The sequence below is a fragment of the Ranitomeya imitator genome, chromosome 4 (genome assembly GCF_032444005.1).
Source record: "Ranitomeya imitator isolate aRanImi1 chromosome 4, aRanImi1.pri, whole genome shotgun sequence".
NCBI classification, from domain to species: domain Eukaryota; kingdom Metazoa; phylum Chordata; class Amphibia; order Anura; family Dendrobatidae; genus Ranitomeya; species Ranitomeya imitator.
The window spans coordinates 647,241,332-647,260,222 of NC_091285.1; the positions used below are offsets into that span (position 1 = coordinate 647,241,332).

The 18,891-nt window shown below is 48.3% G+C and overlaps 1 protein-coding gene across 1 annotated transcript in view; it reads right to left on the bottom strand.

Moving 5' to 3' along the window:
• ATP6V1B2 (ATPase H+ transporting V1 subunit B2) overlaps window positions 1–18,891 on the bottom strand; it is a 35,208-nt gene that overhangs the window by 11,770 nt on the left and 4,547 nt on the right. Inside the window, exons 2-12 of the mRNA XM_069767006.1 lie at window positions 13,580–13,635; window positions 10,675–10,773; window positions 10,480–10,573; window positions 10,317–10,394; window positions 10,088–10,227; window positions 9,877–9,978; window positions 3,791–3,888; window positions 3,527–3,650; window positions 2,989–3,139; window positions 2,831–2,913; window positions 2,642–2,746 (exon numbers count right to left, since the gene is read on the bottom strand). Of these exons, the coding sequence (XP_069623107.1) occupies window positions 2,642–2,746; window positions 2,831–2,913; window positions 2,989–3,139; window positions 3,527–3,650; window positions 3,791–3,888; window positions 9,877–9,978; window positions 10,088–10,227; window positions 10,317–10,394; window positions 10,480–10,573; window positions 10,675–10,773; window positions 13,580–13,635 (1,130 nt within the window). The remainder of the gene's footprint in view (window positions 1–2,641; window positions 2,747–2,830; window positions 2,914–2,988; window positions 3,140–3,526; window positions 3,651–3,790; window positions 3,889–9,876; window positions 9,979–10,087; window positions 10,228–10,316; window positions 10,395–10,479; window positions 10,574–10,674; window positions 10,774–13,579; window positions 13,636–18,891) is intronic.

Sequence of the window (18,891 nt, forward strand, 5' to 3'; positions counted from 1 at the left end):
GTACTCAGGACAAATTGGACAACAACTTTTGGGGTCGAATTTCTCCTCTTACCCTCGGGAAAATACAAAACTGGGGGCGAAAAAATAATTTTTGTGGGAAAAAATTTTTGTTTTATTTTTACGGCTCTGCATTATAAACTTCTGTGAAGCCCTTGGTGGGTCAAAGCGCTCACCACACATCTAGATAAGTTCCTTAGGGGGTCTACTTTCCAAAATGGTGTCACTTGTGGGGGGTTTCTACTGTTTAGGTACATTAGGGGCTCTGCAAACGCAATGTGACACCTGCAGACCATTCCATCTAAGTCTGCATTCCAAATGGAGCTCCTTCCCTTCCGAGCCCTCCCATGCGCCCAAACAGTGGTTCCCCCCCACTTATGCGGTATCAGCGCACTCACGACAAATTGGACAACAAATTTTGGGGTCCAATTTCTCCTGTTACCCTCGGGAAAATACAAAACTGGGGGCTAAAAAATAATTTTTGTGGGAAAAAATGTTTGTTTTATTTTTACGGCTCTGCATTATAAACTTCTGTGAAGCACTTGGTGGGTCAAAGTGCTCACCACACCTCTAGATAAGTTCCTTAGGGGGTCTACTTTCCAAAATGGTGTCACTTGTGGGGGGTTTCAATGTTTAGGCACATCAGTGGCTCTCCAAACGCAACATGGCGTCCCATCTCAATTCCTGTCAATTTTGCATTGAATAGTCAAACGGCGCTCCTTCCCTTCCGAGCTCTCCCATGCGCCCAAACAGTGGTTTACCCCCACATATGGGGTATCAGCGTACTCAGGACAAATTGTACAACCACTTTTGGGGTCCAATTTCTTCTCTTACCCTTGGGAAAATAAAAAATTGGGGGCGAAAAGATAATTTTTGTGAAAAAATATGATTTTTTATTTTTACGGTTCTGCATTATAAAGTTCTGTGAAGCACTTGGTGGGTCAAAGTGCTCACCACACCTCTAGATAAGTTCCTTAGGGGGTCTACTTTCCAAAATGTTGTCCCTTGTGGGGGGTTTCAATGTTTAGGCACATCAGGGGCTCTCCAAACGCAACATGGTGTCCCATCTCGATTCCAGTCAATTTTGCATTGAAAAGTCAAATGGCGCTCCTTCGCTTCCGAGCTCTGTCATGCGCCCAAACAGTGGTTTACCCCCACATATGGGGTATCGGTGTACTCAGGACAAATTGTACAACAACTTTTGCGGTCCATTTTCTCCTGTTACCCTTGGTAAAATAAAACAAATTGGAGCTGAATTAAATTTTTTGTGAAAAAAAGTTAAATGTTCATTTTTATTTAAACATTCCAAAAATTCCTGTGAAGCACCAGAAGGGTTAATAAACTTCTTGAATATGGTTTTGAGCACCATGAGGGGTGCAGTTTTTAAAATGGTGTCACACTTGGGTATTTTCTATCATATAGACCCCTCAAAATGACTTCAAATGAGATGTGGTCCCTAAAAAAAAATGGTGTTGTAAAAATGAGAAATTGCTGGTCAACTTTTAACCCTTATAACTCCCTAACAAAAAAAAATTTTGGTTCCAAAATTGTGCTGATGTAAAGTAAACATGTGGGAAATGTTACTTATTAAGTATTTTGTGGGACATATATCTGTGATTTAATTGCATAAAAATTCAAAGTTGAAAAATTGCGAAATTTTCATAATTTTCGCCAAATTTCCGTTTTTTTCACAAATAAACGCAAGTACTATCAAAGAATTTTTACCATTGTCATGAAGTACAATATGTCACGAGAAAACAATGTCAGAATCACTGGAATCCATTGAAGCGTTCCAGAGTTATAACCTCATAAAGGGACAGTGGTCAGAATTGTAAAAATTGGCCCGGTCATTAACGTGCAAACCACCCTTGGGGGTAAAGGGGTTAAAGGGTGTATCCTACCAGAATAACCTAAGTCTCCAGCTCAGGAACCACCCCCCTTCCATTATCAACCAGCAGCTTCTGCTTTGAAGGATATAGTGCAACAATCACGACTGCTTTTGACCCGAATGACCACTTTTAGTAGGATGGTTTACCTGCAGGGATGGTTGCAAGAGACGTGTGTGCTCATCAGTTTCCATTCTCATCTAACTTATGTGGGAATTCAAAAATCAATAGAGGGGCATCCTAGGTACCAGCTCCTCACTCGTACCAGGAGATGGGGATCCTGAGCAAAGCTTCTCTCTCCCCTGGAGGACTTGTTTTGTAGTTGATCATGTGCACTGCGTGTAATACCCAATTTCCCCTGTGGGAGTGCTGCTGAGAAACTGAGCACCTATTGCCAGATTTAACCACAGATCACAGATGATCATTGTGGGTCCTAGGAGGTGGGAAAACAGTCGGTTTATTGTCTTCCCACATAGGGACTGTCCAAACCAGAGAACCCCTTTATCAAGGTGATTTTCTCTAAATGACAATGACCTCAGAATAATCACGTCGTATTGGTGCACAATACCGGCCGATGGCACACATCTCGGCAGGCATCAGTAGCTATATCGCTAGCCATTCTCATCTGGCGATGAGGAAGCAATCGCAGCCCGAACATCCCTTTAATAATTTTCAAATATATAGTGGTGTGCGCCACAAAAGCTGCTTTTAGGAAATGTTACATGGATCATTAGAAAGAAACTCCACAGTTTTCGTACCAGCTGGTTGGACACGTCCGAGTGATCCTTCCTGGTCATGCCTTCACCGATGGCCGACTTCATCAGACGGGACAGTGATGGCAGCACATTAATGGGAGGATAGATCTGAGGGCGAGAGGTATCAAATGTCATGGAACGGACTCTAGAACCTGGACGGATGGTCCTACCCAACAGATATCCATCACGAACCTGTCTGTTGTGTAGCTGCCGTTCTACATAGATCTGCCCCTCTGTGATGTATCCCGTCAAGTCAGGGATGGGATGAGTGATGTCTGCAAGAAACCAGGGGAGACGAGATCAAGCAATTGTGTGAATGCTACGTGGCCAATTTATGGGCAGACACTGACCGTCGTTGGGCATAGTGAGTATAGGGATCTGTGTGATGGAGCCGTTCCTTCCTTCCACTCTGCCCGCTCGCTCGTAGATGGTGGCCAAGTCAGTGTACATGTAACCCGGGAAACCTCTTCTACCCGGCACCTCTTCTCGAGCTGCAGACACCTGGTGCACAGAACAAGGTATCTCAAGATTGTATTAAGAACCAACAAAAAAAAAAATTCAGCAGACCCTGACTGTCCAGTAGGACAACATAGTGGCAAGTCCATGCAGCGGCCCACTGATCATGCTCGGTCAAGCAGAGACTAATTAATATCCTGTCTACGTCAGAACCGACTGGACATCTCAGACGGTGCCATAAACTATGGATGGAGCAGTAGGATGCGAGCATTTCATTAAACTCCTCCTTGCAATGGTCTTCTTGCTCAGGCAGGGTAACGGAGGACCCCATTCTTGCGATCGTCGTGCGTTGCGGTGATCAAACCAACCCCGAATTCAATAGTAATGCCCTCCCCAATAATCTGCGTCATGGCCCTGGTATACACACATCACCTCTCTCAAGGCTTCAGCATAGGAGCTCATGTCCGTCAGGATGACCAGCACGTGCTTCTCACACTGATAGGCCAGGAACTCTGCCGAGGTGAGGGCGAGCCGAGGAGTGATGATACGCTCAATGCTGCGGGGGACAAAGCAGGAGTGATGATACGCTCAATGCTGCGGGGGACAAAGCATGGTCGGTCAGACACTGGGGGCACAGCGGGCAGCAGGCGGTGATCATAGATCAGCCCCATCAGCTAGCAATCATCCCGTACTTACGTGGGGTCATTGGCCAAGTTCAAGAAGAGACACACGTTGTCCATGGAGCCGTTCTCCTCAAAATCGGATTTGAAGAACCGAGCAGTCTCCATGTTCACCTTAAACAGTCAAAATACAGATGAGGCCAGATTAAAAAAAAAAAAGAAGTGATGAAAGAAAACTCTACAATGCTTAGACGCTTTCCAGTTTTTTGCACTTTATTTTTTTTCACTTTCCACTTTATTTTAGCGAGTCATTTTGTTCTTTTCCTTAGTGTAGGGCCTGTTTTGCGTGCCGAGATGACCTTTTTATTAATACCATACTGGGTAACTTATGACATTTTGATCACTTATGTTATTGTTTTTTTTTTTTTTAAAGGGACTATGACTGTAGAACGGCAACTTTTTCCATCATGGTGTTTGCTGTAAGTGTTAATTTTACATTTTGATAGATCGGACCGGCAATAAATATATTCATCCACATAATATACACACAGTCACGGTCGAAAGTGTTGGCACCCTTGACGTTGTTCCATAAAAAGAAGTATTTCTCCCAGAAAATGATGGCAATTACACATGTTTATTTCCTTTGTTTATATTGGAACAACAACAAAAAATGTTGAGAATATAACCATTGGACAAAATTTAACCCGAAATGGGTTGGACAAAATTGTTGGCGCCCTTTGGAATATATAACTGCAATCAATCGCTTCCTATAACCATCAACAAGCTTGTTACACCTCTCAGATGGGATTTTGGAGAACTCTTCTTTTGTGAACTGATCCAGGTCTCTCATATGTGAAGGTGACTTCTCCCAACAGCAATTTTAAGATCTCTCCACCGGTGATCAATGGGATTTAATCAGGCAGCTTTGCTGCCACTTCACAACTCTCCAGCGCTTTGTTTCCATCCATTTCTTGATGTTTCAGCGAGTATGGTGTAGTCATTGTCCTGCTTGAAGACCTAGGATGCAAACCCAGCATTCTGACACTGGGACTACATTGAGACTCAAAATCCTTCAGATTTCATGATTCTTTGCACACAGTCAAAGGCACCCAGTGCTAGAGGCAGAAAATCAACCCCAAAACATATTTGAACCTCCACTATATTTGACTGTAGGTACTGTGTTCTTTTCTTTGTAGGCCTCATTCTGTTTTCAGAAAAACGTAGAATGATGTGCTTTACAAAAAGGCTCTATCTTGGTCTCATCTGTCCACAAAACACTTTCCCAGAAGGATTTTGGCTTACTCACGTATAGGGATGGGCGAACCCGAACAGTAAAAGTTCACCTACTGTTCGGGCACGAACCCCGAATACTGACTTCTCCAGGATGTCCGCGTTACCGATTGGGTTTGGCACCCTGAACATCAGGTGTTTCCCACGCTGTCATCTGTATGACAGCATGGGTAACATCGATAAACGGTAAGGTTTTTAATGTTAGAGTTAGGAACGTTCCAGTTAGGGTCACTGAAGTGGTGGGACGGCTTTTGCATTTTTTTGATCAAAAAAACATGTTAAGTAACCTATATTATTTTCATGCACTATGCCATTTATTTATTTACTGCAAGGTATTTTATAATTATGTCTCTGTCTGCTTTTTTAATTTATTTTTTAATAACCGCAAAAGCAGGCGCCGCAGATGGGAGTATTCATCAGCCGGCGCCACACTTCGCTGTGAGGTGAACTGATTAACTGCGGTGACATCAGTGAGATCACCACTAGCACCATGAGTAAAAGTCTCGGTGAAGCGCTAAGCTCAGAAATTTGAGAAATTTCTTACTGTGAACTCACTGAGCTCAGCGCTGCACCATGAGACTTTCTCACAGTGCTAGCGGTGATCTCACGGATGTCACTGCAGTTTATCGGCCAGGCTCAGAGCAAAGTGAGATGGGATTGAAGCCTCTGTGACCTGCGGTAACCTCAACGACGTCACCACTAGTTACTGATGCTGCTCGCAGCAGCTCATTCTCCTAAAGGGTCACATCCTTGCACCGTCCAGGTTGAAAAACACTTATCGCAGACATGGATTACAGAGTGGAACAGTATGTCGGAAAGGTGAGGGATATGGGTTTATTTATTGTTTTTTTTTTACAGGAGACGAGGGCTTCAATGGAATGGGAGTTATACTCTCCGGTTTTTAATTTTAAAGAAAGTAAAACTGTATTTTTATTTCAAATAAAGGACTTTATTCTGGCTGTGTGTTTAATTACCATACAACTATAGGGTTAGTAATGGATAGGTGTCTTATAGACGCCTTTCGGTAACTAACCCGTGGGCTTGATGTCACTGGACAATACAAATAGTAACCCCACTTGTCACCGCTACAGGGCAAGTGGGAAGAGCCGGGCAAAGAGCCAGAGCTGGTACATTTAATAGATAGGACTTTTCTGGGGTGCCTGCGGGCTGCTAGTATTAGGCTGGGGGGGGGGGGGGGACAATATCCATGGCCCCTTAGCAGCCTGAGAATACCAGCCCCCAGCTGTCTGCTTTAGCTTGGCTAGTAGTCAAAAATGGGGGAGACCTAACGCAGTTTTATAAATTCTTTAAATAATTTAAAAAACGGCGTGGGGACCCCTCTATTCTTGATAACTAGCCATGATAAAGAGGGCAGCAGAAAGTTGCAGTGCACAGCTGTCAGTATTGCCATGCTGGTTACATAAAAACTTTGCGCAGGCTGATGAATGCTCACATCAGTGGCGCCTGCTCTCACTGTCAGGCAGTTTGCGCTGACACTGATGCTCCCTGAACCTGTAGGACAACTGGAGTTTCTTTGGAACTTAGTTGGGACTGCTTATCCATCATCCTGCGTTACAACCTTTCATCAATTCTTCTCTGACGTCCTGGGACATTAGCTACAGCGCCATGGGTTGTTAACTTCTTGATTATGTTGCGCACTGCGGATAAAGCAGCATCAAGATCTCTGGAGATGGACTTGTAACCTTGAAATTGTTGATATTTTTCAACAAATTTGGTTCTCAAGTCCTCAGATAGTTCTCCGCTCTTCATTCTGTTCTTCATGTTTAGTGTGACACACAATGCAAAGATTGAGTCCGCACGTCCCCTTTTTATCTGGTTTCAGGTGCGATTTTCATATTCCCCACATCTGTTACTTGCCACGGGTGAGTTTAAATGAGCATCACTTGCTTGAAACAAAGTTGTCAATCCACAATTTTTTTGAAAAAAGTGCCAACAATTTTGTCCAGCCCACTTTGGAGGATTTGTGTCCAGTAATGTCCAATTTGCCTTTTTTTGTGTTTTACTCTCCTTTGGTGGTTCGCTTGCAATCGCTGTACTATATTGCAGTAGATCATCAAAATGAAAATTTACGAAGCCCAGCGCAGAGAAGGACTAACATGGCAGACGTGGGAGCCTTCAGCAGATCCCGAGCTGCCATGAGAGCCAAAGGGCACGCCGGCAAAAGGACCGATGGGAGCCAACGTATGTGATCACTGGAAATTAAATGCTGCTGCTTCATTTAAATGATTAAATAGCAGCAATTTTAGCTGACTCCAAAGGCCACTATCACAGAAAGATGCGGATGTGCAGTGCAGGCTCAGCTCCTGAACATGCTCCATACACTGGAAGGGGTTACATGAGAAAAACATGGCCGCTTTCAGCCAGAAATCGCTCCACATTTCTTTTTATTTCACTCCTTTTACCAATGGTGGCTGATCCTTAGTAACATAGTAACATAGTTAGTAAGGCCGAAAAAAGACATTTGTCCATCCAGTTCAGCCTATATTCCATCATAATAAATACCCAGATCTACGTCCTTCTACAGAACCTAATAATTGTATGATACAATATTGTTCTGCTCCAGGAAGACATCCAGGCCTCTCTTGAACCCCTCGACTGAGTTCGCCATCACCACCTCCTCAGGCAAGCAATTCCAGATTCTCACTGCCCTAACAGTAAAGAATCCTCTTCTATGTTGGTGGAAAAACCTTCTCTCCTCCAGACGCAAAGAATGCCCCCTTGTGCCCGTCACCTTCCTTGGTATAAACAGATCCTCAGCGAGATATTTGTATTGTCCCCTTATATACTTATACATGGTTATTAGATCGCCCCTCAGTCGTCTTTTTTCTAGACTAAATAATCCTAATTTCGCTAATCTATCTGGGTATTGTAGTTCTCCCATCCCCTTTATTAATTTTGTTGCCCTCCTTTGTACTCTCTCTAGTTCCATTATATCCTTCCTGAGCACCGGTGCCCAAAACTGGACACAGTACTCCATGTGCGGTCTAACTAGGGATTTGTACAGAGGCAGTATAATGCTCTCATCGTGTGTATCCAGACCTCTTTTACTGCACCCCATGATCCTTCCCTACAGTTGGTGAGAATCGAGTCGCTGTATTCGGTCCACAACTGTAAGCTGCGGCCGCTGGAAGGGAGCCGCAAACATTCTCCTACCTGACAGCACCTTTGGCTTGGCTTTTGATGAGGCTGGATAACCAAGAGCGCCATGAATGCTGTCAGGTAAGGGGCAGTTCTCACAGCCCCCCTACAGAGGACACAGATTACTGTTGCGGCCAATGGTCTTAACCTATTGGATAAACGTCGCCATTTCGTGAGGACCTCGCACTCGGACCCTGGAGACATGTCCCATTCATCAATGTCTTCTAAAGGGATTGTACAAGTTAGTAAAAAATCTCAATACACCCCATCAGGAATTTCTGCGCTGTAAAGTCTCTCCATCTGGAAGACGTGTTCTACACTACACAGGGGACACAGCAAATTGAATTGGCGGTGTAATACTCAATTTCGCCTGTGGAGGTGCTGCAGGGAATTTCAACACTAAAGCCCCAATTGATCAAAACTGGCAATTTGTAAGCAGGATACTGTAAGATGCCCCCAATTCTTTAAAGAGACCATGTCAGTAGGATCATCCCTCCTAAGCCGTCTATATGGGCATGTAGGTCATAGGAAGCTGAATAAAATAATACCTTGAGGTCTGCAATATGATGGTCTTATTCCTGAGAAATCCATGTTTTTCTTAATATGTAAATGAGCTGTTAAGATCTATGGGAGGGACATAGATCTCCCATAGAATCTGCTTATTATAAATAAAAGGGGGAGTTACTAGTGTGACATATAGATCAGAAGAGCAGACTGTCAGTCATTACAACACCTCCTTTAAGCTCTGGAGGCAGATTCTCAGGGAGATCTATGTCCGGCCCATAGATCTTAACAGCTCATTTACATATTAAGGAAAACATGGATTTCTCCAGAATAAGACATCGGATCACAGATATGAAGGTATCACTTTATTCGGCTTCCTATGACCTACATGCCCATACATTCGGCTAAGGCTACTTTCACACTAGCGTCGGAATCTCCCCGTCGCAATGCGTCGGGCAGAGATTCCGACGCTAGCGTTTAACGCACTGCACAACGGAGGCAGTGGATGCATTTCTCCGGCGCATCCGCTGCCCCATTGTGAGATGCGGGGAGGTGGGGGCGGAGTTCCGGCCGCGCATGCGCGGTCGGAAAAAGCGGTCCGTCAGGAGCAAAAAACGTTACATGTAGCGTTTTTTGCTCCCGACGGTCCGCCAAAGCACGACGCATCCGTCGCACGACGGTTGCGACGTGTGGCAATCCGTCAATACAAGTCTATGGGGAAAAAACGCATCCTGCAAGCACTTTTGCAGGATGCGTTTTTTCTGCAAAACGACGCATTGTGACGGATTACAGATAACGCTAGTGTGAAAGTAGCCTTAGGAGGGTTGATCCTACTGACAGATTCCCATGAATTTGGGGCATCTTAACTACTGTGCACCATTAGGGTCACACTCTTTACTCTGATGCAACTTACGCCACTATCACGGCATCAGTTATTAATTTGTTGGTCGCTCTTGGCAATGTTTTGTCAAAGATGATATTTGGGACTGGCAGAAATTAGCTAAAATTTTGCTCAACTTCAAAAACCAATGAATCTGTGCTTTATGTCCAGGTTTTTCCCTACAAATTAAAGTTGACTGCAGGAAGGTACTTGGAACAAACCCTACTGGTTAGAAGCATCTGGTGACTGGGTGATGACAAAGACAAGAATTTACAAAATATTGGTAAATCCAATTCATAGTCGGCCGAACTTCACCAATATTCACTTACCCCCATAGCAGCAAACACAATGGCGAAGTTGTCCTCGGAGTAATCCATAACATCTTTGGATTTCTTTACTAGCCCGGCCTGACGACAGATCTGTGCCGCAATCTGACAGGAGCGGATATATACAGTATATATAAGGATACACTACGTGACGGGCCCATACGTATATACAACCCCCTGACCCTCATACAAATGCTCCAAGGGTCCACCTCACCTCATTATGGGGCAGACCGGCGGCAGAGAAGATCGGGATCTTCTGCCCACGGGCAATACTGTTCATGCCATCGATGGCAGATATGCCCGTCTGGATCATCTCCTCGGGGTAAATTCGGCACTGAGGATTAATGGGCTGCCCTGCAGGGAACGTACATAAAGTTTAGATAGAAAACATAAAAATAATGTACATATCAGATGACTCGAGACTTCTCCAGGCTGCCCCTTACCCATGATGTCCAGGTAATCTTCAGCCAGTACCATAGGCCCCCGGTCAATGGGCTTCCCGGAGCCGTTAAATACACGACCTGGAGAACCAGAACTAAATATCTCAGAAAATCTGTAAAATCCAATCCGACCATAACCCAGAATACTTCTATACGTGGCACATACCCAGCATGTCCTCCGATACAGGGGTCCGCAGGATATCTCCAGAAAACTCACAAGACGTCTTCTTGGCATCTATACCGGAAGTTCCCTCAAATACCTGCAGGAGGAAAAGGGTGAAAAAGACATTGGAGGACAAAGAGGTCACAAAGGCCAGACACCTGTTATCTGCAGGACAGTGGCCCGATCTCCTGGCCTTACCTGTACCACAGCCTTGGAGCCGCTGACCTCCAGGACCTGACCGCTTCTTTTTGTGCCATCGGGAAGAGTCAAGTACACGATCTCTGAATATCTGGGGAACTGAGAAAGACACAGGAGCGACATCAACCACAGCAAAAAGGAAAATGGTAAAAACACAAAGGCTTAATGCCAAAATAATGCAGAACCCAAGTATGGGGGGGGGGGACTGTGAAAACACACGTATCGAAAGAAGAGGCAGAGGGTCACGGGAAGGGGGGGGAGAAGGGGGGGTTGTAAGATTCACAAGGAGGGGCCAGGCGGAGGGTCACAAGGTGGAGGGCCAGAAGGGGGGCTACAATGGGGGGGGACGAGGCGGAGGGTCACAAGGGGGGGGACGAGGCGGAGGGTCACAAGGGGGGGACTAGGCGGAGGGTCACAAGGGGGGGGCGAGGCGGAGGGTCACAAGGGGGGGACGAGGCGGAGGGTCACAAGGGGGGGGACGAGGCGGAGGGTCACAAGGGGGGGGACGAGGCGGAGGGTCACAAGGGGGGGACGAAGCGGAGGGTCACAAGGGGGGGGACGAAGCGGAGGGTCACAAGGGGGGGGACGAGGCGGAGGGTCACAAGGGGGGGGGACGAGGCGGAGGGTCACAAGGGGGGGGACGAGGCGGAGGGTCACAAGGGGGGGGGCCAGAAGGGGGGCTACAATGGGGGGGGGACGAGGCGGAGGGTCACAAGGGGGGGGACGAGGCGGAGGGTCACAAGGGGGGGGACGAGGCGGAGGGTCACAAGGGGGGGGACGAGGCGGAGGGTCACAAGGGGGGGGACGAGGCGGAGGGTCACAAGGGGGGGGACGAGGCGGAGGGTCACAAGGGGGGGACTAGGCGGAGGGTCACAAGGGGGGGGCGAGGCGGAGGGTCACAAGGGGGGGACGAGGCGGAGGGTCACAAGGGGGGGGACGAGGCGGAGGGTCACAAGGGGGGGGACGAGGCGGAGGGTCACAAGGGGGGGACGAAGCGGAGGGTCACAAGGGGGGGGACGAAGCGGAGGGTCACAAGGGGGGGGACGAGGCGGAGGGTCACAAGGGGGGGGGACGAGGCGGAGGGTCACAAGGGGGGGGACGAGGCGGAGGGTCACAAGGGGGGGGGCCAGAAGGGGGGCTACAATGGGGGGGGGGACGAGGCGGAGGGTCACAAGGGGGGGGACGAGGCGGAGGGTCACAAGGGGGGGGACGAGGCGGAGGGTCACAAGGGGGGGGACGAGGCGGAGGGTCACAAGGGGGGGGACGAGGCGGAGGGTCACAAGGGGGGGGGGATGAGGCGGAGGGTCACAAGGGGGGGGACGAGGCGGAGGGTCACAAGGGGGGGGACGAGGCGGAGGGTCACAAGGGGGGGGACGAGGCGGAGGGTCACAAGGGGGGGGACGAGGCGGAGGGTCACAAGGGGGGGGGACGAGGCGGAGGGTCACAAGGGGGGGGACGAGGCGGAGGGTCACAAGGGGGGGGACGAGGCGGAGGGTCACAAGGGGGGGGACGAGGCGGAGGGTCACAAGGGGGGGGACGAGGCGGAGGGTCACAAGGGGGGGACGAGGCGGAGGGTCACAAGGGGGGGGACGAGGCGGAGGGTCACAAGGGGGGGGACGAGGCGGAGGGTCACAAGGGGGGACGAGGCGGAGGGTCACAAGGGGGGACGAGGCGGAGGGTCACAAGGGGGGGACGAGGCGGAGGGTCACAAGGGGGGGACGAGGCGGAGGGTCACAAGGGGGGGACGATGCGGAGTGTCACAAGGGGGGACGAGGCGGGGGGTCACAAGGGGGGACGAGGCGGAGGGTCACAAGGGGGGGGACGAGGCGGAGGGTCACAAGGGGGGACGAGGCGGAGGGTCACAAGGGGGGACGAGGCGGAGGGTCACAAGGGGGGACGAGGCGGAGGGTCACAAGGGGGGACGAGGCGGAGGGTCACAAGGGGGGGGACGAGGCGGAGGGTCACAAGGGGGGGACGAGGCGGGGGGGTCACAAGGGGGGACGAGGCGGAGGGTCACAAGGGGGGGACGAGGCGGAGGGTCACAAGGGGGGGGACGAGGCGGAGGGTCACAAGGGGCGGACGAGGTGGAGGGTCACAAGGGGGGGACGAGGCGGAGGGTCACAAGGGGGGGACGAGGCGGAGGGTCACAAGGGGCGGACGAGGTGGAGGGTCACAAGGGGGGGGGAAGGAGGCGGAGGGTCACAAGGTGGGAAGGAGGCAGAAGGTCACATGGGGGGAGGAGGCAGAAGGTCACATGGGGGGCGGCACTGGGGCTTCTTAGGAGATGAGCAGATATAAGGGGGTTGTCTTATGTCTTCAGGAGCGCACTGCTCCCCTTCCTCTCCGCTCTCTGCTTGGCGGTGGGCTCCTGATGTCTGACCGTTTGGGTTGGTAGCACGGCTGAGTCGCTGACACGACCTATGAACTCTCGGATGCAGCCAGCACAGACAGCTTCGCTTCTGCTGGTCCAGAAGAGCACAAGGAACCGAAGTTGGATGAATCTAACTCCGCGCCTTTCAATGTCAGTGGCATTGATAGAGTTAGCCGAGCCCCATACTGTAATATCCATAAGTCCCATAGGCAATAGAGCAGAGGGCCACGTGGTTTAGTACAGAGCCCCAATTTTAGGATCGGTGAGGGGCACAGCAGAAAGACCACCAGCTATGAATAAGTTACCAACAACCTTGTGAATAGGAGATAACTTGCCACCTTGCTACAAAGCCTTTAGGCCCATAACTCACATGTAAAGCACCATGGAATAAATGGCGCTATAACAATAAATAATAATAACTAAATGCATGGAATCCTTTTAAGCCTCATGTGAAGAGGCTGAAGAGAAGGGGGCTACAAATTCTGCTCATCTCTGCGGCCCCATAATAAAGCCAAGAGTTCGAGACAGGGTTACCTTGACGTTGTCCAAGATGACGAGAGGTCCGTTGACTCCAGATACCGTCCGATAAGCTGCAAAGCAAAGACCGGCAGATTAATGTGGAGATCAAAGGGCGAGAAACACACCAACATCACCAAAACAAGGTCAGAAATTCAGATTGATAGTTGGATGGACGGCATCTGATGGGACACGACTATAAAGCTAATCTGTCCAATATGGGGGCACAATGTGAGGGTCCGCCAATGTGAGGGCCGGCTGAAGTTTGGAAGCTCACAGCGAGCAATGCTGCCCTCTGCTGGCTGCACCATGTAATACACCTGCAGGTAATGCCAGGGGCCCCAGTGGGCCACAAGTGTAGGACTGAGTGGTGATGTGTTACTGCCGCCTAATCTTCAGGGTGGGCTTGTATTGAGGTATAACTGGGCTTCTAAGCCAAGTACCAAACCCCGGGTCAACAAATTCATTAAATAAATGGCAGCCGCGCCTATAGGTCGTCTTCGGTGAATCCCCACAGTCAGTGCATCGGCTAATTACATAGTCGTACATTTTTTAATAATCAGTCGGTCTTTCTGCCTAGGACTGATCATACTATGGAGCATTGTCCTGAAGAAGCCCACAAACCAAGAAATGAGTGGTCCGGAGCAGTCCGGACACAGATGAAGACATGATGCCCCGTTCCTCATCCCATGCCGTTCTGCTCCTCTACACATACACAATGGATTGATTCACAATACCTCCGGCCCTCTGCAGTCTCCGGGCACACGGGGCGGGTGTACTTACTTCTGTGCACACAGTTTTGAAAACTAACAGCGACACCTGGTGGCCAAAAAGTCAAACTTTCCCTACGATGACCACAGCCAGGAAGATGATGGCAGAATTCATACATTCGTCCCTCGCTGTCCGATGTACGGACCCCCGCAGGTCTCAAGCCGAACCTCATCAGTCTCAGAGATATGGGGGTTGTTGATTTTGGATCAGGAGACCTGCGGCCGGTCCATGCATCGCGGTCTCGTGTGAATCTGACCTTAGATCAAGCATAATATATTCTCATTACAACCATCACACACTGGAGAAGATTGCATGTTTATGGGGGGAGAGCGGCTGACCCACTTAACATTTCACACGGAGGGGTCTACACGGTGACACTTGGGGCAATGCACCGACTGAGGACACATCGCTTACTGCAGGCTTGGTGCTGACACTTTATACATATTCGGTGGTTTTTGTTTTCATGCAACTTAAAAATATACTAAAATCTTACCAGAGTCACAAGATACACTAGCTTTAATATGGAGCTGTTTCCTTCCTGCGCTGTACGGAAGACTTCAGCAGTCTCATTATCATCACAGACAGGATAACAATGACAACTATAGCCTCTATACAACACATGATCCACCATTCACAATAGGTGATGTCACAGCTCACCTCCTCCTCCTGTACAATGACTGATAACACCTCTATATACAGTAGATAACACAGGATCCACCATTCACAATAGGTGATGTCACAGCTCACCTCCTCCTCCTGTACAATAACTGATAACACCTCTATATGCAGTAGATAACACAGGATCCACCATTCACAATAGGGAATGTCACAGCTCACCTCCTCCTGTACAATGACCGATAACACCTCTATATAAAGTAGATAACACAGGATCCACCATTCACAATAGATGATGTCACAGCTCACCTCCTTCTCCTGTGCAATGACCGATCACACCTATATACAGTAGATAATAAAGGATCCACCATTCACAATAGGTGATGTCACAGCTCACCTCCTCCTCCTGTGCAATGACCGATCACACCTCTATATACAGTAGATAACACAGGATCCACCATTCACAATAGGTGATGTCACAGCTCTCCTCCTCCTGTCCAATGACTGATAACACCTCTGTATACAGTAGATAACACAGGATCCACCATTCACAATAGATGTCACAGCTCACCTCCTTCTCCTGTGCAATGACTGATAACACCTCTATATACAGTAGATAACACAGGATCCACAATTCACAATAGGTGATGTCACAGCTCACCTCCTCCTCCTGTACACATACATACATATATACACCTATACATACATACACACACATGATTTTTGTTTTTAGGGAGGAGTTGCGATGGGCAAAATTATAAATAAACATAATTCAGACATTTTGATTTTTTTCTCGATCCTGGTTAATTTTGATAGATCAGACTTTAAGGCTATGTGCACACGTTGCAGATTTTGCTGAGGATCCGCAGCAGTTTCTTACGAGTTTACAGTACAATGTAAATCTATAGGAAACCGAAAACGCTGTGCCCATGCTGCGGAAAAAAAAGCGTGGAAACGCAGCGGTTTACATTCCACAGCATGTCAATTCTTTGTGCGGAATCCGCAGTGGTTTTACACCTGCTCCATAATAGAAAACCGCAGGTGTAAAACCGCAGTGAAATCCGCAGCAAATTCACTATAAATCCGCAGGAAAAATGCAGTGTTTTTGCCAAATCCGCTGCAGAAAAATCCGCAGAGGACCATTCTACATGTGCACATACCCTTATGGGCGTGGTGATAGACAGGGTTTTTTTTTCTTTATCTTCAATGAGGGGAAAAGGGAGGTTGATTCAAATGTTTATTATTAAAACTTTTTTAAATTTCTTTTGCTTAATCTTTTTGTTGTCCCCTTGGGAGACTTGTATTTGCCCTTGTCCATCGTATACTATATAGTATTGCAGTACTGGGGCCTCCAGCAGGTCCCAGGCCAGCAAGGTGGCTGATCGGTGCCCTGTGATCGTGCTGCGGGGAGCCCACGTTAGCCGAGCATACCCTTTAAGCACCGCTGCTGTCAGACAGATGCTGACTATATAATATAGCGAGCAGATACCGCGTGTGAAAGGAGCGCAGATCCTGAGTCCACTCCACACGTGATCACCCCCATTTTGTGATTAAGGGTTGAAATAATTATGAACTCATAAAAGGCCAATTTTACCATTTGGCAGGGAAACTTTCACGAAGGGTTACACGGCCATTCTGATGTGGATTTTCAGAGCATGTACACCGGCCTCATCTGATGACCGATCTGCTTTATGTAAGAGGAAGCCATAAGGCGAGATGGCGGAGACGGGATGGTACAACGAGGCCTGACTGTAGGGAGCGTCAGGAGTTCTGCACCCTTGTGCCCGACTGTCCTCTGCGATTTACACAGTAGGCCTGGGCGTGGGGTGCAGTGACTTCATTAATCTGCAAATGAGATTTTGCTCCCCAACCCTTCCCTTAAGGTCAGGGAGGTGGAAATCAAAGGCTTCCCGGCCATAAGCGCGACGGTTGTAGGTTTTAGGTTGTCAAATGCATCGATTTCTGGGGCGAAATACAGCCCTGAGGGCGACCATGCCCCAGCCTGGCACATAACATGGCAAGAATGTAAGCAAGACCCTCAGAAAAGGGAAGCAGGCCCTAAATGTCGGAGGCTCTGCTTCCCTCCGCAGTGTCTCCATGCTGCAGTCATCCGCGCCTCTATTTCCTCTTCTCTGGCCATTGTGTCACCACACACGAAATCCTCATTTTTCCAGGAACCCGACCACGGGACCGTGACACGTGACAAACCACGTCCTGACGATCTGTATATACCCGGGCAATGGATCGCAGAGACACAATGTACTCCTGCGGGCAGCGGTGCTCAGAGAGCCATCAGAAACCTGCATGAACAGCAAATACCAAACAACTGGCAAAGGGTTCTGTACTCGTAACCCTGTACAATCCCTTTTAAAAATTCATCACCCTCCTGACAAGTCTGGAAAGAGACACCAGAGGTAGAGGTTTTCCTTACAGACCCCACCATATGTCTGCAGTCGAATAAGCCAGGCAATGGCGTATGGTGGGACGGAAGGAAGGACATGAGCTCTTCTAGAAGAAGACTGCCTGTAAAGTCATCTGTTGGAGTCAGAGAACCTTTAATAGGCCAATGTTTGACCCTTTAAGGTGCTTTGTAAAATGAAAGATACGAGTCAGATTTTCTCGCTAATAGGAAGAGACTAGTGACAAGCGAATGAGCTCGGATAAGGTGCAGGGAAGATAGAAGATCATTTTTTCCCTGCAGCCGCTGTTATAGTAAGGATTTTAATGTTATTCACCTGCAGATTAATCCCATATCTGCAGGTAATTAGGTAAATTGCATTTCCAGATACAACAGATTGCCGTTTAGACGTGAGATTTATCACTTCTTGCATTTTCTCACTGATTTTATATCCAACGTATACTTATTCCAGCTAGTATAAACGCCCATCCGGCACGACAAGCCTCCGAGCGGCTAATTCTGGCCATTACAGGTGACAAAAATGAGGACCTGCAACTTATCGGAAACGTTCTGTTTACATCACATCTGTGGTTTCATAGTTTGAGGTAGAAAAGTCCAGCGAGTTCAGCCTATAACCCGACACGTTGAGGCCATTCTGGGATGAGCCTGGAGGCCACCAAGGTCTGGCAGCCCTACACCCAAAGGCTTGAGATAGGTCTCCTATGTGATCAGATGGGGGACTGGTAGATGACAAGGCACTTGGCAGACTGGGGCGTTTCTGAAGATGTTGGAGAGATAAAGATGGATTCCCAAAAGAATTAAGTTATCCGTTATCTATAGGATGGGAGACAACTTGCTGATCCCAGCGATCGAGCATCTGAAGGCGATCACTCCGGAGGTGCCCGGTTGGCATGTGATGGGGGATCGTGAAATCGGCGCACCGCTGGCCACCACGATTCAGTAGTCAGCAGTCACTTATGTCCCGAGCCTGGACAACCCCTTTGCACAATCATTGCTGCCCCAGACACTTGGTTTTAAGGATGAAGAAAGACATAAGTCCATGGAGCTCTTCCTTTAGCTTAACGTGTTGATCCACAACTAGGAAAAACCCCATGGGGCAGACAGGAATTGCTCCACATTAGGGGACAAATCCCTTCCGGACTCCACACATGACAATCAGACTAGTTCCCCGGATCAACATCCCATCACAGAATCCAGTACAAATAAAATGTAAGGCTATGTTCACAAGTTGTGTTCCATAGTCTCATTGGTCCAACAGTACAGAATCCATAGTCTCACTGCTCTGACAGTAAAGAATCCATAATCTCACTGCTCCTACAGTAAAGAATCCAAAGTCTCACTGCTCCGACAGTAAAGAATCCATAGTCTCACTGCTCCCACAGTAAAGAATCCATAGTCTCACTGCTCTGACAGTAAAGAATCCATAGTCTCACTGCTCTGACAGTAAAGAATCCATAGTCTCACTGCTCTGACAGTAAAGAATCCATAGTCTCACTGCTCTGACAGTAAAGAATCCATAGTCTCA